Consider the following 20,722-nt stretch of genomic DNA (forward strand, 5'->3'; position numbering starts at 1 on the left):
AAAAAAAATTGTAGACAAAATAAAAGCAATATTATTAATATAATAATAATAAATATAATTATTTATTATTATTATAAAAACGCTACTTTCGCCCCTTGGTGCACAATATACTAATTGTAAATGAAAGAGGACCGCCGATCGGAATCGGCGGGGGCGGCGGAGGTCCTCTATAACTTGACCTGTTTCTAGCGAATGTTAGTTAAAATTTAAGATAACAACTAATATTCAATTTATAACTAAGGAAATGCAAAGTCCAAAATGCATTTTATCGCAATGACATTCAGTACAAGTAGGACGGCCTTTACAAAATATTGCTTATACTTTTTCTTCGATACTAGTACTAGATTAAATAAAATTAAATTGTATAATATCAGATGAAACCGCGCAATTAATAACTATATCTATATCGAATAAAATATATTTGATAACTATTATAACGTAAATATTTCATTTGGCAATTTAAGGTTGTCCTTTCGCAACACCTAGTCAAGTAACAGTCCGTCATGAGGTAATTGAAAACAAACATATTGCAACATCCCAATAATTATAAGAATATAAAATATGATTTACACGCACGATTTAATCGTATTTAATTATTTTCTAATTAAAAAAATATTACAATAGTAGTGCGGTTGGACTCGATTCTAACCTAAATCGAGTCCAACCGCATTACTATTGTGATGTTTTTTTAATTAGTAAATAATTAAATACGATTAAATCGTGCGTGTAAAATTGTATTTTATATTATTATAATTATTGGAATGTTGCATATGTTTGTTTTCAATTACCTCATGACGGACTGTTACTTGAGGTGCTGCGAAAGGACTACCTTACCTATCAACGGGTAACATTTTATTATCATGACATATGTAAAAGGATGTTTTATCGGCAGTGTCGAAAAATAAACGTGGTTACGTAGTACCAATTTCGAAAATGGATGTAGGGTCTCACGAAAATGGCCGAGATGGCCATTTTCAGGCTTCTCTATCTTAGGAATAAGCACATCATGCCATCTATAACTACTGACATATTTTGCTTAGACTGCTATTATCCTTATCTTTTAAATATTTCAATTTTTAATAAATAAATTTTTTTATTTATATAAACAAGAGAAGACGTGTACATTAAAAATATTAATATTGTATAAATGCCAATAGGTATAGAGCGAGGTGTGTAAAAAGAGCATTATTTCATCAATAAGCACGCACTGAAGTTGCAGAAATGTTAAAGCTAACCAAGCAATGTCACCAGCCTCACGGGAAATATAAATATACATATATGTAAAAAAAAATACGCATTCACCCTGCGTTATTGAGCGCGACGTGACGTCAACGGCTCCATTGAATGCTCCCGCACACACTGTCAATGCGAGTTTATGGCAAGCGGGAGTCACGGAGGCCATTCAAAAAGTTTATTAATACGCCGATAATACGCTAGAACCGGGACCTGCCTATTATAATATACCAGTTGTATTCGCCATGCACACACACATGAGGGGTTATTTACACGACAATATTCACCGGTAACAATTGTGATCGCGAGAGAAAGAGAGGCCCGAGGAAATAGTGATAAAGACGACGGATAACACGGAACAACGGAGTTAGACTCTCGAACCGACACATGTTCAAATGGTGGAGGCGCTCAGGTTAACTCTGTCGGCGACAGAGAGCCCTTTCAGTACGCTACGAGACTTCTCTCGGTGTGGTTCGTGCTGTCGTAGGCGTCATCGAGGAACGTTACACATTCGCCGAGTTTTTCATCGCGATTGCAATTAGTGAGCAGAAGAAAAATGGATGAGGAGAAAATAGCAAAGTCAATAGCCGATATAGAAATAAACGACCCAGAAGAGAACACGTACCCAGAAAAGACCGTCGAGTCTAAAATAAAAGACAAACAACAAACCTTCAGGTAAGACCATCCTTGACCTCTACTAAATACCATTTGAGTTTCAGTTACGATTTGTATCTATTTAAATTTAAGTAAAATTATTGTCTACAAATGCGTTTTATCTTCAAGAAGTTATTTATTGGCTTGTAGAATTCAGAAAAATATTTACCACGCCGACATAAAACTATGTTAATTAACCATGTTAATGAATGACTCATGTGACATTCGAAGTTTGAGGTTTTCTACAATGCTGCGAATTTCTATCTATTTGAAATTCGGGGAAATACATCGTGCAAAATTCAAAATTTCTATATTACCTATATTTCTATATTAACTAATTGGAATGCTCACAACAAAGTAGGCTAATTTTATAAACGAGCGAAGCATAAAACTAATGACTCTATTTAGATTATGTTAAAAGTCAAGGACGTGTATCCCATTCCTGCTCTCTCTCTCTCTCTCTCTCTCTCTCTCTCTCTCTCTCTCTCTCTCTCTCTCCCCCTCCCTCTATTATTAGTTTTTCTTTCTAAATATTCTTATTCTTAGAAAGTGATATATTAAACAACTTCGATTGTATTTTATTGGAGTCAATTACTTGATTTACAATTGCGTAAACGATTGTGTCTTACGAGCGTTCGACACGATCGAAAAAACACATAAAAAGAGATCTGTGTCAAGGCCATAAATGGACTTTGCCATACTCGTCTAACATAATACGCTCCCTTTTGAAACTATATTCATGCTGATTGGTTTACGGCTTTACGTTTGGATATAAGCGATAGAAATATCTAATCGAACTGAACTTCAATAATTTCGCTAGTCGTACGATATTTTGTTATTAGGATATTACGATGATAAATGTTGCAACTCATTAGATCGCTATCGGCGATTTTTAATATCATTTTTTCCTTGAAGCAACGTGCGGTCCGAGTTAACGGTCGATCACGCCGAGATGATGGAGCCGCGAAGGTAATGCAGTTTTTTACAGTGTGTTCAGTGTAAATTGTAGCTAGCGCCAACTGCCACAACCTGCATGAAGACTTTCCTTTCCCTAGTGAACATCGTTGGTACAATCATGTTCTGTAGAAATGTTTTGATCGCTTCCTGTAATTATTTAAATCGTATGAAATTTAGCACGCAATGCGAATTCAGAGCACTCATTTGATTATAGTATCACGTATGCATAATTTGTTATACAGTATAATAAGCTTGTCATTATTCAAAAGTGGGTAATAATAATTCGCGCGAGGGCCGAAACAATAATTTCTCAAAGTCTCTTCTTCTTCTTCTTCTTCTTCTACGCATACCATTATTATGAAGAAGTGACAAAATTATTTTGCCATTTCTTTTTAAATTTTTGATAGCCTAAAGTTTTATCAATTTTTATACAAATGCGCTTTAGCTGTTCTTTGTACACGCTATGCCTTTACATACTACGACCTCTTTATGTAAAGCTATTGGTCACAGACACACTTTGAAAACTTATATGTTCGCTCTCTGACAATTCGCACACTGATGCACAATTTATCGTACTACAGCTACACGTGTTCCGTATTGATGTAGCATGGGAATGTTTTATGTTGCACTTGGCACTCATTGTCGTTTTATTTTTAATCAAATAAAGATTTTTCATTTACCCAATCGTTTGCTCAATAGTGTCATCTCGATAAAAATATATCAAGTAAAAATAATACCTATTTTACGGATAAGTAAGAACAATTTTGAACTGATTATTCATTTTTTGTAATTTCCAATAATTCTGATCATGATCTTACTAATTAGTGTCAATCAATTAGTTTCTTCACGAAACATTATCGCGGTTGCACCGAGCTCATGATTATCATTTTATTTTCTGTTGCAAAAAGTAAAAAATGTAACATAACAATTATGCAGATCATACTGAAAAAAAGAAAACGAATTTACATTCAGTTCATGGCATCTTAAACTACGTATAGGTCGTATAGATTTTAAAGTTTCGGACGAGTATCTCATCGTTTTCACAGTGCATGCAGATATTGTAGTATAATGATATATAGCATGTACTGATGCATAACTGGGATTAAAAATATCTTATTGTTTTGTAAATGCATTTACAAAACTGCTGAAGTATCTTGACGATAATGACTGCGTTGTTTTGCGAATACGCACATCCAATTAATTATACATCATTTCCACTCCAAATTCTCCAACGTTTTATTATCAAGCTCAACTAACTGACGTGTAATACCTCGGGCAATTGAATATTATCTACGTATCAGCTGTTCTTTTAACAAATTCCCGAGATTGATATCAGTATCTCAGACCAATCACGCCACACATGACACGAGCATTGGCACGCGATCGGTTTGTTCTTCTCGGTGAGACTGGGTTATCGCTGAGGTTCCCCTTATCGTGAGAAACTTTTTCTTTTCTTCTTTGACGATACACCGTGTTCGTCGAAGAATGGAATTGTTGCAAATTCATCTTCAGTATAGTGATGCCAATTATATAGTGATGCTACGTAGTAGAAATATCCTTTTCCAAGTGGTGATGCGCACAAGAAATACTCTTATCCATTCTACTGACAGGTATTGTGAATGCGACTCGGTTTATTATAAGACATATGTAGTCTTACGTGCCTATATTATCGTATCGCACGTTTATTTCGAGCTTTTATTTAGAAATTATATTTATAACAAACAAGCAGAAATTACGATCAAACTATTCGTTTTATGAATTTATCAAAATAATATATATGTGTATATATTCTTTCTATTTAAACATTTTCCTAAAAAAACAGACATGTATTATATGTATAGATATATCTGCATATATTATATGTATATATAAACTACTATATATATAGTTATATACATATATTATATGTATATATAAATATTATTTTAACATAATATCCAATTATAAAATGTTTTTGCAATGTTTTGACTCACTTAAGGAATATGAAATTATATGATATATGTCATATTTATGATGTTTTTTTTCTCGTGGCAATCTTACAATTTATTAGCTATAATAAGTCTTCTTGATGGATAGATACAAAATGAGAAATTGTAGCTGCTAATTTATTGAATGAATAAATCATCGTCAATTAAAAAATACGATGAAACTATTATCGGTATAATACAATATAAAATTTTAAAAGACAACTCTTCTCTCATTAATTTCCTTAAAAAATTCGACGATGAAATTGATTATAACTTAACGTACCATATATCATTAGCTCAATAATATAATCAACATATGAGAATTTAAAAACTGCAGAAAAATTCAACAGGGATTTTCATAAGTAGAAAGATGTCTCCTCCTATACCAATCTCTTCTTAATTTTTTCCAAAATTTTAAGAAAAAAAAGAAATTGCACTGCCCGGGAATCGAACCCGGGTCGCAAGAATGGGAATCTTGCATGATGCCACTACACCAGCAGTGCTCTTTGAATTGTCGGCTATTCTTTAGAGGATATATGTCCAGTCATACTGAAAATTTTCATCAATAAATTAAATCGTATTTTAGGTAATTTATTTTATTTATATAACGTAACGTTGGCATGGCTATGAAATTGAAATAATGCAGCTTGTAAATTCTGGACAGTCTGTCATAGTGTTCGACATAGGTAAAATAACTCTGACTATAATAATGACATTATAATTGCGATAGAATCTCTCTCACACAATATGGATTACTAATTTCTTCAGCTGTATATTGATAAAAATGTTTTAATCAAAATAAAAAATTGCAATAAAAAATTCTTTAAAAAGTAAATTTTGTGCGATGGCCGGGAATCGAACCCGGATCAACTGCTTGGAAGGCAACTATGCTGACCATTACACCACCATCGCACACGTTATATTACATATCACTAGTAAGGAAGAATATTTATTTTGACATAATTATAAATTAGAATATATTATTATTTATTAAAAGTTGCTTTTAATACATTTAATCTTGAAAATAACTAAAAGAACATTTTTTTCCTAGAAAATATATACTAATATTTAAAATTATAGAAAGAATTATTTGAATAAAGATATATTTGACATCAACTTCATATAATTGAAATATTTGTTACTATAGATTTCAGCGCTAAAAATATTCATCAAAAATAGACTCATTACATTTCTTTGTTGTCTATTAAAATAAATGATCATCCGATTTTTTATTTTCCAAAAAATTTCGTTAAAAATCTCACTAGAGTCTGAATTAATACAAGCGAAAGTAAGAACAGTTAACTATTATACGTTGTCGTGTGATGTAAAAACTCGTCATGTTATAAGGCATCTACAACATATCATGCATTATTCAATATTGTCATGCTTTAAAAGAAATATGGCTGAACATGCGGCAGATTGAGAAAGTACGTTACATGACACGGTGTAAACAAGCCGAGACGAATGAATGTGCTCTTTCAGTATTAGAAAAAAGATAAATAAAAATGAGTTATGTTAGTTTGGCAAAAACACCTTTAGAAATTCAATATCTCTTCTACACGAATTCCTACTGCGCAGAAATTTATCTGCGCCTTTATTGGTTTTATTGACAACAACGAGACATAAAGATTTTCGATATGACTATGATAACAGCTTGGTCAAGAATGAAATATTATCATAGTTGCCGAAAAGGCAGATTTATTTCGCCAGAATGAGTAGCTTCATCAAAATTCATTAGAGATTATTGCAGAAATGTGAAAGACTGTTCTTTTCTTACAAAACGACTAATTATAAGGAACGTGCTAATAATCTAAACATTTTTATTCTTCAAATAATGAAAATTAATAAAAAAATAATAACAATTTTGTTATTTCGCGCATGCATATATATATTATATGTCCCGATCTTTAATCTTGTGTAGTTGAAATCGTAATGCAATCATGAATCGCTCGAACTCCCGACCCTTTCGTAAATTTTTCAATATCACGAGCGTGACGATAACGAGGGCATGTGATGGTGGGGAAAGAGACGCGGGTTAGAAAGCCTTAACTGTCTCTCGGCCGGCTACGGCCGGTAAAATCGTTTCTCAGTGAACCTTCAGCAGTCGTCGATCGTAGTTGTTGCGCGTTGTGTGTGCCAACTTCGAGACCTCATTTCATCGCTCCCATTAACGAGTAATATTAGACCACTTTTCTCTTCAATATAATGTTTTTCTTTACAAATTATCGAAGAGAAATTAATTTCAAAATCTGTGCAGACGTGTATCCGTACATTTCGAAGCTCAAATAAAACCGCGATACGCTAGTGATCAAACTTAATCATAATCTTCGCAAAATAAGATTTTAATAACGTCGTGCCGTCAATCGTTTTAAAAAAATATAAAAGGTATTTTTTTTGCAAATAATGTTACATATGTATGCGTGCTAAAATATATTTAAATATCGACGAAGATTACATTTATAAATATACATTGTAGTGTATGTACAAATATTGCATTAGCTAATACATTAATAGATCCGCAGAATAAAATGTTTGCAAGTAAATTTTGCAAACTAAAGGTTTCGCATGGCCAGTCTGCCTGATACCAACCAGATAAGATAAAAAGTCAAACGTGACATTTGCAAGCACTGTGGGACTCATTATCGGCCACTCGTCCATCGGCAAGTGAAATTCCTCGGTTGGAAGTAGGTCGCAAACAGACGTTAATATGAAACAAGAACGAAGCCCGTGAGACATTCTTTCGAAAGTTTTCAATACGTAGATTCGATGAGCTCAAAGTTCAAGGCAATTATTACTAATTCTAATAAACCTAAAGCAATCATTATTAAAGTCCATGTACATGCAATGTGCATAAAGTACGATCAGAATCGCAAGTAGTTATGTCCTTGAATGTATTATTTACATATTATACAAGAAGCGAGGTAAAGACAATATATTATTACGAGTGTTACCGAGAATTATGTTACGATTGATTAATCAGACTCCCTATTCGTCTGGCCGCACGTACGAATCACGAGTTCATCCACCGCAAAAGATGGTCCTTAAATGTCAAGAACGATTATTATTGCGAAAAGAAGAAAGCGCATAATTTACCATGCATTCGAAAGTGACACGCGGCGGGAGGATATGAGATCGCAGCAGCTGATCGTTATTTGGAATCAATACGTTCGAAGCTAATCGCGACATTCAGGCGACGACATACGAACTGTTTGAAAGAAGTTGCTAATGTTGGTTTATGTAAGGACATTTATTAGAAACAATAATGCAAAAGCGCTCGGCTGCAACTTGCAGCACGCGGTTGTGCGGAAGTAAAATCGGACAATCTCAATTGGCGACTCAAGAAGTAGGACGCGCGTGGCAAAATTAAAGGAGATGTTTCTCGGATGATGGAAATGGTGAAGGAAAAACCGCGTAGACGAAGCGTGAGCGAGCTGCTCCATTGGAGATGCTTAGCTGAGTGCAAGGGCACCAGCGCCGGAGACGAAAACGATAACGCAGGACTCTTGCTGGAAGATTATGACAGAGAACCAGAAACACGCAGACGGAGACGATCCGGTACTTGGCCGTGAGTAAAAACATTACTCCAATTTTTCGAGAAATAGTAGAAATGAAACAGGTGGTGACAGCTTTTGAAAATATCTACGTAAACTACAAAATCCAGTCTACTGATTTCCTGCCAATCTGTTAATCTGTATCTCCCACGGCGAAGAGTTGCGAGCAACGGCGGAGGTTTTGCCAAGTAGTGGTTTCCAGCAGGAAGCAAAATCTTTAAACGTAAACTGACCGCATCCAAAAGCACATTTTTATTTCCTCTTTCGTTTCGAAAATAACGTCGAGCTGTATTTAAACGTCTGGTTGCAAACGAACATGCGAACGATATGTTAACATGTCGGCAATCTCGAAACGCGGTTACAAAATAGATTGGCATCGTTATCTAACTTTTCATTTTAGATTACAGAAGCGTCTTATTTCACTGCTCTTCATATGTAGGCTTGAATAACGGATGTCCTTTTAATTGATTAAAGGTTAAATAATTCTAATCCAGGCTTTAGTAATTTTTAGAGTTTACTAATTAAATGGAGTAATACATGTGATTTCAATTTCAGTCTAGTGACTAGGACTTTTCATTCAGGACGCTTCTTGATTTGCAATACCGAGAGATCTTTATTATTCTTTTATTGTTAATTAAAAACTAATTTTTTATTAATGTTGCACAAAACGTACATAATCGATTGACTTAAACTACAAGTAACACAGTTAATATGCTGCTAAATATATCGTCGTTAATTAGTTGATATACATTATTTTATATTGGAAAATCACGCCAAGTGCGAACTGGCAATTTTGCTAACACAAAAGCAGATTGTTTTATTTCATAATTAAGATGAAATCACGTAATTTGATTCTATCTCGCATGTAACATGAGGCTCAATATACGATACCTTACTCGACGCTTTTGCTACGCTATGACGTCATCGTTCTCGTTGAAAAGGTTTCTTCAGACAGGACATTGAACTTAATTAATAATCATTTATTATTAATTATCATTTAACTTAATTTAATTGTAGCAAATTTTAGTAAAATTTTTAGATGAAAGATCAAACCGATAAAAGTGATAAATATCAAATAACTAGAGAGAAAGAGAGAACTAATAATATAATTTTAACATCTAAAATTTTTAAAAAATTTTTTGCATTCTCTACGAATAAAATTTTTTATCTAATTGGAAGTCTCGATCAAATTTATCAAACTCGATCAACCGATAGAGCTCTGTAAAAAAAAAAGAAAATAAAGAAATAAAATACGAGTGAGATTAGAACTGGAACAAACAAACGGGTTGCGTGTTTGGAATTGATTGGCGTTCTCTGGCCGCGCTTGCGTGTCTGGCTAGGCGTCACGACGTCGGCGTGTTCACGACCTACGAGACCATTGCCAATACCCGACTTGTCTCTCGTGGTGTGTCAGTGCCGAAGTGTGCCTTAATCGCTGTTGATCCGCGTTGCTCTAATTATCACAAACGTCGTTTCTCTTCCACCTGTCTCTCAAAGGATTTAACGTGTACCGGTTGCAAGATCGGCACACATGGATGAAGCTGAGTTGAGGTATTGTTAAAATCTCTATAAAATCCAGGAAATCCTACTTATTTGCCCTTCGCATCCGACATATCGTCGAGAAATAATCGCACTTCACTTTACACTCGTGGTGGATGAAGATGGCAGGTCGTATGCCTTTAATAAAATAAGAATTATGATAACGAAAATCGTTATTTCCTTCATTACCATAAACTCATATTTTATTAAAGGCCATACAACCTGCCATCTTCAACTACCACAAGTGTAAAATGCGATTATTTCTCGACGATATTTCGGATGCGAAGGGTATGGCAAATAGGGATGATTTCCTAGATTTGTGAGAGATCTCTGCATTGATAATTGTGCACGTGTATCTTAGCATCAGCATCCACTTGAATCGCTGCGGGAGCACTTCTTGTTGCTCCTTTCGAGAGCGAGAACGCGTTCACCTTTCGCCGCACATTCCATTCGATCCGGCTTTTGCTCGATGGGCTCCCTTAAGTCCCGTATAGCTCGCACCCATGGCGCCTCCGTTGCGCCGTCAATCGGAATTTCAGGAATTCGCGTTCGATGCAATCGATTACAGAACCGTTCTCTCCGTTTTCTCTTCGTTGATTGGGTCCAAATAGTCCACGTGTCATCTTAACGGATCACTTCTTACGAAGATGCAGATTTTACTCCATGGTGGAACTCACCGTTACAGATGTTACGTTTTCAATCTAATCGTTGTGATGGATGCAGTTGTTCCAACAACATTACTTGAATTTAATGAACATGCTGATATTTTTGGCATGATATTTTGGTCGATGTGTTCATCATAATACAACCGGTTTTTGTATGAGAAATGTTCTTTTAATTTAGAAGGAGAACGTGCGGATATTAATCTGTCAAGTAAAATTGAAAAGAAAAAAAGCTAACATTTCTTTGAACAACCAGACTTGTCTTAACACTTTTAAAAACGTAATGTAAATTGATATTTATTCTCCTATTAAAGAAGGCAGTTATTTTAGACAAAAGTAATGTATATAAAAATAACTCGCTGTCACGTGTGTAACAGTGCAAAATCTCCAAGAGAGCGGTGTTACATCAGCATGTGTTTTAGTAAAAAAAAAGGACAAATACGCGATCGAGGAGGTGCAGCGACCGGGCAGACGACAAAAATATCCTCGATTGTACAGACGTCGACGCGCAACGTGCGTTTCATCTCGTGAATTCAGTGCCAGAATTATCTCGGCATCGCGCATCGTTTGCAACACGCGTTAGAAGGTTACTACCTGCAGCATCGACGCGAATTGTGGAACGAGTCATTACCGACCGCCAGCGACAGAGAATCTTGTCGTAATTGGGAGCCACACTTTCATCCCAGACGCGTCATTCCGCACACGGCCATCTCGCCACTCGCCACTCACAATCAGTCGCTGTTATGTGTCTGAATTATCAAGATTAAAGTTGTTATGAAAAACACGCGTAAAGATAAACATTTAAAAGTTAACAATTAACATTCTGTAATTTTGATCGGTACGCGAGACTGGTGCCTTTATTAGTTTTAATGGTGCAGTGAATTGCTGGAAACGTTAAAATAGTAAAGTGGAAGTGAAAGAAATTTATTTTATGCGCAATCGCAATGTCTATATCGGGAGTTTGAATTTAAAAAAAAGATATCGCAGTCAAGCATAAGTCGTAGCAGTTTCAATGCAGAGTTTCGAACGAAGTTCAAGGTCCGCGATATGCCATTTGTGAATACCGAGTGACTTATTCAGGAAAGACTTTTTATGTTGTAAATGCGTTCTTTTTTAGGTGAGCTCGACGCGTTGATTCAAAATAAGTCTCTGTTATTCTACCGCAACGATACTGTTCTTTTTTAATTAATGCATAAATTGCTTAATTTTTTGTTCAACGCGCGGTATAACGATAGAGCAGCAATGAAATCCGCAGCTTCTCATTGAAATCTTATCTCGATTAATATCTTTGAGAAAAGGAAAGCTTGTCCTTGAGAACGATTTCGAAGGCCTTCCAACGAGCGAAGGACGCTGTCACTTTGAAACAAGATCGATTTTTAGGATTTAAATATTCAATAAGAAGCGAATAAAATGTGTTGGTTTAATCGAAAGAGTTCATAAATTTAATCTAAAAATTGTACAATTGCGCTCGTGAAAATCGCGTACTGGATAATCAGAATTATGAAATTACAGAATGTTCTAAGAAACTTTAACAGGCTGGATAAAAGAAAGTTTCAAATAGAATAAGAAACAAAAATTAAACAAATCTTAAAATAATAAAACAAATTATTTTAGAAATATAAAGATTTATTTTTACCTATTTGACTTTATTTTTAAATATACCATTTTTATAAACATACAAGACATATTTTAATTAGCGGTAAAGCAATTGCAGTCCTGATTTAAAATGTATGGAAATAGATGATGTTAATTTTAGTAACCGTGATTTCTTCCCGTTAATCATACGCGAATCTAAAAATAAAATTATTTTGGCATCAGAGATACATACTACACATGTTTCACGATATTTACGTGTGATTCGTGATCATAATTCGCTCACTTATGATAATTCTTAGTATCTTATCGACGTTGTCCGATTATATTTTATCGTTTTACTTTATTTCTTTATATATCGCTTATTTTATACGTGATCTTTATTCTTCTCGTGATAATTATTAGTTAAATCAATATTAATCTATACCATTATCTATACAATTTATCTATACCATTCACACATATACACACATACACATCACAAATATCTTAAAGTATATTGTGCATATGTGTAGTTGCAAAGAGACTTTTTATTTGTGCGAATTTTCTTATCATCTGGTGCAAGATATGACTGATCAAATATCATTCTTAAATGACAATGAAATCAGTGTACAATATGATTTTGTTTGTGACGTTGACTCGCAAGACGATGGATCAAATAACTCGTCAATGGACAGTAATCCACAAAATCGCATCCTCAGGTAGACCTTCCTCGATAATTATCGCTTGCCATAAAAAAGTATCTTCTAAATGTTATTATCAGTAATATCAAATATTGGAAGCTAACTGGTTATTTATAAAAAAATATCTATTGTAAGTTAATGTTGTGTGCGTATGTGCATGTGTCTATAAATAATTACCATATAACATCGACGTCGCTATCTGACGCTTAATAATTACAGAAATTCGTGAAGAAACGAAATTAAAAGCTAGTGAATTAAAAACTAGCGAAATTTGAAGCCAATTCTGAAGTAGAATTGAAGTTCTATTGTGTTTTCCTACATAATACAGGTGTGCGTATGTGCTGTCATTGCTGCATAATATTTGTTAGACTCACAAAACAAATATGACGTAAGTTGCGCCGCGGTAACAAGATAGAAAAACTTAGTTCTACTAATATTAAAAAAACTAATACACTGATGCGCCATAATTACAACCTGTTCATGTATCGAATTATGTCAGACTAGCAATTGTCTTGACTCAGCACAATCGCGAATGATGCATGCAGTATGCGCAACTAATCACATTTTGAATTTGTTTTTACGATCGACATCACGTACTTGAAAAATAAAACAACCATTTTTAAATACAAAACGACACGCGATATTAAAAACATAATTTTAATATATTTACAACGTATAAATTCATTCTTATTTCTAAATAAAATACCTATTTTACATATTTTTTGAAATTAATATATTAATAAAAAGAAGTTACTTTTTGACATGAGGAAGCAAGATAAACTGATCCTTTCACCATTTTTTCCTATAGAGAATGATTAATGAGAGGAATGGAGAAGATATCACTTCGAAGGTCAGGGTCTTGAGTTGAATATACTCGTATATTTTTGGTGACATCTTTATTCGATGAAACTGGCGAAATTACTCGGGGAATCTGATGATTTTTCATATTTAACATTTGTTTTCTTTTTATTTTACAGGAGAACGAGGAGTCTAAACGCGCCCAGTCCCGTTCAACACTTCGGGCGATGTGGGCGTATCATGAAAAATCCTGCGATGGTTATGTAAGTAATTTATATGATATTTTTTCAATGACGTTGAGAGAAAGACACAATTAATTATTACATATTTCTATTACTTCTCCCTTGATTGAACATTTTACTATTATTCATGTCAGCATACACAATGTAACGCACAAAGAATCGTCCTCGATTATGCCTCCATTTTATTAGCATCGTTAATTAATTTACAGAAGAACACTTCATTTAAATTTGGAATGCTTGTAGATCGATATTATCACAGTTAATTGTTAATTAAAAATAATCATCAATCTTTAGAAAAAAAAGCGAAAAAAGAATTCCATACGTGTAGCGTTTTATTCGTTGGGTGATATTCGCTTTCTTTGAGGATGGAAAAGCTTAACGATCATCTTCATTAGCAAACAATCATATTGAGATGGTAATCGCGACGTTCACGTAATCAATGTCGAACACACTAGAAACGATCGACGAAACTCATTTGCGTTTCTTTTTGCAAGGAATGATGACTAAGCATGATACCAAGAGAATGTTTTAAATTAAATGTATTATTATTTTTGCGGTCTTTCTTACTCTCTTTAAAAATATCCACTTACAAGTTACTGTTTATCCGCTAGTTAATTATTATGCTACAATGTATTCTATTCTTATATTATTTTATACGTAGCACTGACTTAATTAAGTTAATTTCTGCTTTTTTAGTAATTATATACACTTGAAAAATCTAGTTTAGACGTATATAATTTTATTGTAAAAGACATTCTATACGTAGAAAAATTAAAAACTTCATGTTTACCTTCATAACTGATTTATTTCATGTAATGAATATCTATGCACCAAAAAATTTCTGGAGATCATTAATAGTGGTCGCTTCATCATGAATATGTAATCGTCTTTCAACTCGAAAAAACATGGTTGTATATATACAATAAATCAGACGCCGGCGACGTGATTTCCCGCGCGTGCATATGATGTGCACGCGCGTGCGCGACGTTTCCGTTTAAATATCTATCTTTTAGTTGAGTGGTCAGTAAGCGCGCGTTCCTCAACCAGTGCCGCATCATGGTTGGAACTGCGAGGTAGGTGTCGATACATACGATACTTTTTAAGTGTTCAGATACTAGTCGACCGCGCTTATTACTTCGTGTTACACACAAGATTGTACTTCCCTAAGCATTGGCTGGCAGTTGCAAACGATTACTTTTCGCTACTTCAGTGATAAATTGTCTAGTAAACACAAACTGAAGTTTTCATGAAAGAGAGTCTTATAATAGATATTACCAGTGCTAAGTGTCTTTAATATGAATTATTCTGAAATTTTTATTAAGTTAGTAAACTCAACGTAAGTTTTAATCATTTATATGTATTTCTCAAATTAATAATTTGTCCTGTCACTTTTTTCTCCTACAAGATATTTAAGAATTGTTCGAAACATTAGCATCATCGAGCCCACTTTGTTTCAATCAAACTCGTGGAGAGTTTGGCAGTCAGACAAGTTATCGATTCTTTATTTGACTCTGATGCATAAATATTCTAAGATTATCCGACGAATATTTAGAGTTGCAACAACATATTAACATAGATATTCACATGATTTGTAATTGTAATTTTATCGAATGCATGTAATATTCGTAGAAAATGACAGTTTGAGGTGACTCGGGTCGCTACGTGAAAAAAACGCGTGTGTATTAGTTCAATTAGCAAGAAAAAAGAACGGAAATTATAGACATTTAGTCAGTGCGTGATGCTCGCAACAAAGTTATCGTCGCATTATATACTTGGTATCATCAAGCAGATTTATTTAAGTTTTATTGACAGGTGATCCTTAACCGGTTGTCATACAAAAAATCACGTGGCTATCAATATTTCTACAATTTCGAATATATTTTAAATGTCACTTGAAATTTCTACTTATGTCTGGCTGATCTTCGCAGATAAATATTTGGAGAAAAAATATTAATTGTGCAATTTTTCTTGTTTCGCTGTTTTTCTTCTCCAGATAATCTTAATCAATCATTGTTTACTACATATTATATTGTTATAAATTTTAATTTCGTTCGATTACTTTTTCTGGTGCATAAAATGTGCAACTGAACTTGCAGTCTGCATAAAATTTCGGTAAAATATAATGCGTGATTACAGTACATACAAGAAATGAATAGTAAAATAAATCGTCACCGGGGTCGATGCTCTTTTACATTTCATCAGTCGTCACCTTTGTCTCTTTGCTTCGATTGTTTTTTGACGTTCATACAGGATACAATGATGCCTCACAAATAATTAGACGAAGCTTGTACAATTGTCGATAGATATGATAGGCGTGTAGGATAGATCATCGGGAGCTCGTATACACAAGATTCTTCCGACCACACTTGCATAAAGTATACTTCACTTATCTTATTTTAACCCACGACCTCAGCCTGCGATAAGTTTGTTTTTATACAATACTCTATAAAATATAACTCTGATACAAAGAACGCACAAAATCGTAATTCAGTTCAGCTGATTATTACAGACTAGAGGAGAAAATGTAACTATCATAATGGTTTTCCTTGCTCATTTCAGGACCATTCAGGACCCGGCCTCTCAGAGATTGACGTGGTACAAGCCACCGCTCTCTGTTTTGGTCATTAAAAAGGTCCGCGATTCATCAGTCCTGCCACCGTTTGTTGAGTTGGTCACATGGTTAATAGAGGTAAATGTTAATAAAATCATTTAAAATATTAAAAGATTACGATATGCCTATTTGAAAAGATTGATTAGTGAGAATCCACAAAGTGATGTCAGCTCACTTCCCATAATTAAATATTATAAAAAATTAATTCAATTCATTTGCATGAAGAAGCTATTCTAATTTCCAATTCATATTTTTTCCGCGTGTTCTTAATATTAATTTCATATTAATCTAGTACCCAATTCTTACATTTGCATATATTGAGAAAATATAAGAAATATTATCTCTGTACGATACTGTTATAATTATTATCTATACGATGTAAAGAAATCATGACAAAAATTAATTTGTATATTATCGTATAATCAAAATTGATTTCTTTTATAATTTCTTTTATCTTCATAATTCTTTTTATTTGATAAGTAAGAAATCACATAGGTATTATTATTATATTATATGCATATTCTTTTTTTTAAATCATATTATCCTATTCCACATTGTGAATGCATCGTCAAAATGCCGTCAAGATGCCAAATATATGTCAATATAAAAAGTCATTCTTTAGAGGAAAATAACTTTTTATTCTTCCAAGAATTATTATATTTTTCTGCTAGGTATTAATAGGATATATTGATATAGATATAATAGGACATTTTGAATAGAATTTTACGGTTGTTTCCATAATACAGGAAAAACGGATGGTGGTCTTTGTAGAAGCTTCTGTTCTGGAGGACCCAGCTTTGGCCAGAGATCCAAAGTTTCGAAGTGTTCGAGATAGATTACAAACTTTTAGGGATGGCACAGATGACTTGCAGGTATATAACACCGTTCACTTGTTTCGAAATATATTTTACGAAAGTTACAAACTATGTGTTTATTATAATTTTTCATGTTTCTCGTAAAACTAAAAGTTTATATGTATATGCATATTTACATTGGATTCAATTTAGTTATTTATTGGACGACAAAAATAAACAAAGATTAATAAACGATAAAATTTGTATTACTTTTCAATGTCTTTTCCACTTCTTTTTTGCTTTAAATGGATCACATTATTTTCTGTTTTCAGGATAAAATTGATTTTATTGTTTGCTTGGGAGGCGACGGCACACTTCTTTATGCCAGTCTATTATTCCAACAGTCAGTGCCACCTGTAATGGCATTCCACCTTGGTTCCTTAGGATTTCTCACACCCTTCGAATTTGACAATTTTCAGGAGCAAGTGACCAATGTTCTCGAAGGTTAGTTGTTAATTTATTTTATGTTTTTCTGTTTCTTAATCGCCAAATTCATATTATATCTTGTTTCCGACCCTAGGTAATGCGGCTTTAACTTTAAGGAGTCGTCTGAGATGCGTCATTGTACGCAAGAATGAAGACAGTCAACCGGCTGAACCACCGACGAATCTCTTGGTATTGAATGAGGTTGTAGTGGATCGAGGGCCCTCGCCTTACCTTTCGAATATCGACCTATTCATTGATGGCAAACACGTGACGAGCGTCCAAGGTGATGGCTTGATCGTGAGCACACCGACCGGGTCGACCGCTTATGCAGTTGCCGCTGGAGCCAGTATGATTCATCCTTCAGTTCCTGCAATCATGATCACACCGATCTGCCCTCACTCTTTGTCCTTCAGGCCGATCGTCGTACCTGCCGGGGTCGAACTCAAGGTAGGGTCTTTAAAGTTTTCTATGAAGAAACGCGCTAATGGAATGTTTTACCACCAACATTTGTTAGTGGCGGGTTAAAAGCTTGTTTTTAAGCTTTATATAATAGGCACTAATTGATTAGCACGCGATGCAGCGTTTTTACTTCGAGTCGGTAAAAATTCATTTTTCGTGTGGAGATCTATGACCCATGTCAATGTTCTTCGTATGATATATCACTCATATCATGCGAAGATCTTTGACTCATTTCACAATAGAAGGAAATCTGGTACCGATGAATGTCACCCACTTATTTCCCAATATTTCCTAGACGATGCGCTACCTCGAAGTTTTCACTCAAAAGTTTTTTTTTAACTGTTCGCACTTGTCGGAAATAATTCATCTCTTCTCATGAAACAACTTGCTGTGATTAAAGAACAATTGTTTCCGTAATAATCGAAATTATTGCTGATGTGTTAATTTATTCCAATTTAAAATTTAAAGTCAAAAATATTTTTTCTTATACATCCAGGAATAAGAATGATAATGATGGAATTCGTAAAAAGCACTTGTTAAGCAACAGCCTTTGAAAAAATGTCCAAGAAATTAATGTGTTATTTCGAGTCAAACGAACCGTGACGATACCGCTGTAATCGTTAGCGATTAACATGATCGTCTTGCTTTCCACCGCAGATCTCGGTTTCACCCGACAGCAGAAATACCTCATGGGTGTCCTTCGACGGTAGAAATAGACAGGAGCTCTTCCACGGTGACAGGTAAAACCGAAACGCTCGGCAGCTCCGTCTAATCGTTTGCCTTTTTTTTACAATTATTTCAGATAATGGGGAACAGCAATGCCCGCAGTACAGCTTACGTCTCCTTCGATGGTCGCAATCAGCAAGAGCTGCGTGTCGGGGACAGGTTTGTCCTGCTTTCGCAAAGAGCGCCGTATTCGCTTTTCTCTCTATATATATGCCTCGTTACATTAAACGACATATTTCTATAATTTGTTTTTCTTTTTCAAAATTATATTTATAAATTCTATAAATCACTGCGAATAAGGTGATTATCTCTTTCTAATAACCTTATTTCGGTCGGTACATCATCGAACCTTTCATTTTTTTTCACCTTATATTCATTCTTTGCCTAATTTTAATATTCATTTTGCTGTCCATATTTTACGTTAGAATATCTTTCTGGAGACGTTGGCTGTACTACAGGGTGACGGTACTCTTTAAATTTTATTATTCATACTTGTGAAGAAGACAAAAAGAATTTTTTATAACGTTTACATAAACATTAAACTGAAGGCTTTCGCTTTTCGTAACGAAATCACCACGAGTAAATATTCCTTTACATAAGAATACTATTTTTATTAAATATATGAATCATTTTCTTATAAATACATTTTTCTGCTAATAGTCATAAACAATTAAGAAATAACTTAAATAAATTTTGCTTGTATCAATTTATTTTGTGTCAGAGTAAACTTTCGACATAGCATATTAGCTTTTGCTTAGATAATTTAATTTCATCAGATTGGATAATTGTTAAAAAGAAAATCGCACGGTTTTTCAGTCTCAAGGTAACTACTTCTGTGTACCCGGTGCCTAGCATTTGCGCAGCCGATCAAATCACCGACTGGTTCGATTCCTTAGCCGAATGCCTTCACTGGAACGTCAGAAAACGCCAGAAGCACTTGGACGAGTTAAGTGACCTCACGCATTCATCCAGCAACGATACTTTAGATTCCTTCGATCGAGATAGTTAGGTCAAGGGGGATACTCATATATAGACTGTATCATAATTGACAATATTTGGCCAAATATAACTCGGCTGAGAAACTGAGTAATTAAAATCGATTATTCGATTTTTCTAAATAATCTCGCCTTTATCGATTAAAACTTTTTTAACAAAATCTTGTTAAACGCAGTGGAAGAAAACCGGTAAAAAACTGATTGGTTGTCAGTAAAGTTGTGTCCCATGAGATCGTTCTCTCTAGGAAACATCTGTGTATAAAGTCTACGATTGAAGATGGATATTATATAATTTAGATCACAAAAATGATTCGATCATGATAGTGTAAAAAATCTCAATTCCTAATAATAAAGTGCATTTGTCTTCGAAGAGAATATGTGTCATGCGAAATATTGTTTAAATATTGTCATGATGAAGAAATGATATACTATTAATAATCCGAGAATGCGCGCATATACAACATATTTATTAATAATTGCGTCTTGGTCTGTAAAATGACCCATAGATTTTATTGAATACGTGAGAATTTTTTACTTGTACAGATATTTTTATTTTCTAGTTTTCTTTAATATGGTATAAATGTGAGACCATACTCTTGCTTTTTTACTGATTATAATCGTAATCGATTTAATGTAAATCGATTTGTAAATGTTGAATTTTCCTATAAAACTTTTTAATAAAAAATATGTTTTATACAATATATATATATATTATATTCTTTCTTTAATAACTCTACAGTTATAAAACTTCATAAAAGTTATAAAAAGAGGG

General features: G+C 33.9%; 1 protein-coding gene and 2 non-coding genes across 13 annotated transcripts; 1 reads left to right on the forward strand and 2 right to left on the reverse strand.

Annotated features, from left to right (window-relative positions):
* The first annotated feature begins 1,686 nt into the window (after window positions 1–1,686).
* Window positions 1,687–20,651, forward strand: LOC112458272 (NAD kinase-like). 11 transcript variants are annotated; one of them, XM_025021833.1, is made up of 9 exons: window positions 1,687–1,908; window positions 2,803–2,856; window positions 13,817–13,900; window positions 16,439–16,568; window positions 17,237–17,362; window positions 17,617–17,788; window positions 17,865–18,217; window positions 18,887–18,969; window positions 19,772–20,651. In XM_025021833.1, the coding sequence occupies exons 1-9, from the start codon at window positions 1,790–1,792 to the stop codon at window positions 19,962–19,964; spliced, it is 1,314 nt and encodes a 437-aa protein (XP_024877601.1). In that variant the 5' UTR covers window positions 1,687–1,789; the 3' UTR covers window positions 19,965–20,651. The 11 variants fall into 11 exon arrangements, with proteins under 11 accessions (XP_024877601.1, XP_024877604.1, XP_024877603.1 ...); XM_025021832.1 differs by lacking the exons at window positions 1,687–1,908; window positions 2,803–2,856; window positions 18,887–18,969 and adding exons at window positions 6,914–7,196; window positions 7,326–8,376; window positions 19,032–19,114; XM_025021831.1 differs by lacking the exons at window positions 1,687–1,908; window positions 2,803–2,856 and adding exons at window positions 6,971–6,985; window positions 7,792–8,376.
* Trnag-ccc lies at window positions 5,244–5,314 on the reverse strand. The gene has a single exon. It is a non-coding gene; the product is annotated as a tRNA-Gly (tRNA).
* Window positions 5,652–5,723, reverse strand: Trnag-ucc. The gene has a single exon. It is a non-coding gene; the product is annotated as a tRNA-Gly (tRNA).
* Window positions 20,652–20,722: the final 71 nt, after the last annotated feature.

This window comes from Temnothorax curvispinosus, unplaced genomic scaffold, assembly GCF_003070985.1.
Source record: "Temnothorax curvispinosus isolate PA1 unplaced genomic scaffold, ASM307098v1 QBEX01008784.1, whole genome shotgun sequence".
NCBI lineage: Eukaryota > Metazoa > Arthropoda > Insecta > Hymenoptera > Formicidae > Temnothorax > Temnothorax curvispinosus.

Bases quoted from the DNA above. Each gene is read 5' to 3' on its own strand.
- LOC112458272 (XM_025021829.1), top strand. From the start codon at position 12,664: ATGTGTAGTTGCAAAGAGACTTTTTATTTGTGCGAATTTTCTTATCAT. The intron at 12,858-13,816 runs GTAGACCTTCCT...TTTATTTTACAG, and splicing joins CCACAAAATCGCATCCTCAG to GAGAACGAGGAGTCTAAACG. The intron at 17,363-17,616 runs GTATATAACACC...TTCTGTTTTCAG, and splicing joins ATGGCACAGATGACTTGCAG to GATAAAATTGATTTTATTGT.